At 49.8% G+C, this 1,808-nt stretch overlaps 2 protein-coding genes across 2 annotated transcripts in view; one reads left to right on the top strand and one right to left on the bottom strand.

Annotated features, from left to right (window-relative positions):
- The window catches only part of SAICODRAFT_8475 (uncharacterized protein), a gene marked incomplete at both ends in the record, with an annotated part of 1,739 nt that extends 737 nt beyond the window's left edge, over positions 1 to 1,002 (top strand). Inside the window, one exon of the mRNA XM_019171378.1 lies at positions 666 to 1,002. Coding sequence (XP_019023002.1) covers positions 666 to 1,002 — 337 coding nt within the window. The remainder of the gene's footprint in view (positions 1 to 665) is intronic.
- Positions 1,003 to 1,439: 437 nt separating this feature from the next.
- Positions 1,440 to 1,674, bottom strand: SAICODRAFT_30978 (uncharacterized protein; the record flags this gene model as incomplete). The annotated part of the gene is made up of 1 exon (XM_019167809.1): positions 1,440 to 1,674. A coding segment is annotated over exon 1 (173 nt), but the record flags the coding sequence as incomplete, so codon positions are not given.
- Positions 1,675 to 1,808: the final 134 nt, after the last annotated feature.

Here is a 1,808-nt window from a genome sequence, read left to right as displayed (position 1 = left end):
AGACTACGAACGGAGGACGACTGGGAAGGCTTCATTGATGCCGTCCACACTGAGCGCAACACACCCAAGGTCGAATGGTCAGCTTTTATCCTAATCGAAACACACTACGACCCTACAAGGGCTGCTTCTCAATTCGAGTTCGACCAGCAAACCCCGTTGCACCCCTCTCAGACTCAGTCCAGGGCCCGAAAGCCTCTCATCCCTCGACCTAGGCACAGTGCTACCAACACTGCTCTCCAGGGCATTTCGAATGAACTTGCGAATGATCCTCAACGCTACAAAAGGATCCTTGCTGTTCAGACCCTACAGGCTAAGCACAAATGCGCCAAGCACCACCAGCAGTACTGCTATGTTCATCCTTTTTCTGGCTATCATCGATACATATCCAATGATCTCCTCAATCTATGGTCTAAGTACTTGGTCGCGAAAGAACATGGGGTTACCGTTGAGGATCCACCCATCCATGATCCCCTTTTCGCTGAGTTGCTCAAACCACACAAGTCGACAGATCAGTCCGAAACACCTGAAAGCAGGCACTCTTCGTCCGGTATGCCTCAACTACCTACACCAGTGACTGCGCCTCGATTCGATCTACTGCCGCTACCTCCCTCAAGTCAGCCTACTCCGGCCCCTACCCCAACAACCATTGACACGCAAATGCTCAGGGGCTCGAGCCCTCTTCAAGGGCCGGCTGCTGATGATTTGGACGGGTTTCTAGCCTATGTCAAGACCAAAGTTCCGGAATACATCGACTTTGATTGCCAGACGGTTCGAGATGCAATTATCGACAATGGAGTAGTGCTAGACGATCTCAGAAACATTGATCCGAATGGCCTACCGCCTGTGAAGCATGGATGGGTGAGGATTATGCGCAAATGGTGGCCGGTTTGGAAAGGTATCCAGCGGGAGCAGCAATCGAAGCCTAGGGGTCCCCTAGGCCTCGAGGAGACACCCTTCGAGGTCTACGAAAGCCAGGAGTTTGACGAAAGCTTTGATTTATAGTTATCTCTGTCGTACTGTACTGCTTTTCAATCCACAATGCTTGATTCTTTTGCAAACCTGTACTCGAGCACGAAACGACGTTGTCAAGAATTATGCACGCTAAGGCAGGGCATGATGTTTTGTCAAGGATTATGCACGCTAAGGCAGGGCATGATGTTTTGTCAAGGATTATGCACGCTCAATACCTGCAATACCTGCGTTACCTGCGTTAGCGTGCATAATCCTTGACAAAACATCATGCCCTGCCTTAGCGTGCATAACTCTTGTCTCAGAGGAGCGTAATCTAGTGAGCTACACTCGCATGCTACGTAGGTGGGGCAGTTCCCGGCCATTTTGTTAGGGAAAGGACCCGTGAGAACGGCAAGTACGTGAATAATGAACGAAATGTTCCTTTGATTCATGAAAATACTGAGAAGAACTAATGAATGATAGGTACACCCGCTCAGCCGCTCGAGCGGCCATTTCACGGTTGTTATCAACATATTGGCGCAAATCCATGCCGGTCAGCGCATAACCACAGCCCGTGTACAAATTGTGGATCTTTTCGAGATCTGCATTGATATAGTCGATCGCTTTGCGAATAAATGAGGCAGGGTCGAGACGGGCGTCAGGGTCGTTGTTATTGCGCTTCATCCAGGCCTTCATCATGCTGAAACAGAGCTCAATTGGGTTGAGGTCGGGTGAGTATGGCGGTAAGAACACAATGCGGCAGCCATGTTGGTTCACTAAGAGTTCAGCAACCCTTGGATCATGATGAATTCGACAATTATCAAGCACAATGACACTGTTTGGACCAGGGAATGGCC

Source organism: Saitoella complicata (assembly GCF_001661265.1).
Source record: "Saitoella complicata NRRL Y-17804 unplaced genomic scaffold SAICOscaffold_17, whole genome shotgun sequence".
NCBI lineage: Eukaryota > Fungi > Ascomycota > Saitoellomycetes > Saitoellales > Saitoellaceae > Saitoella > Saitoella complicata.
This window is presented reverse-complemented; position numbering and strand designations above follow the sequence as displayed.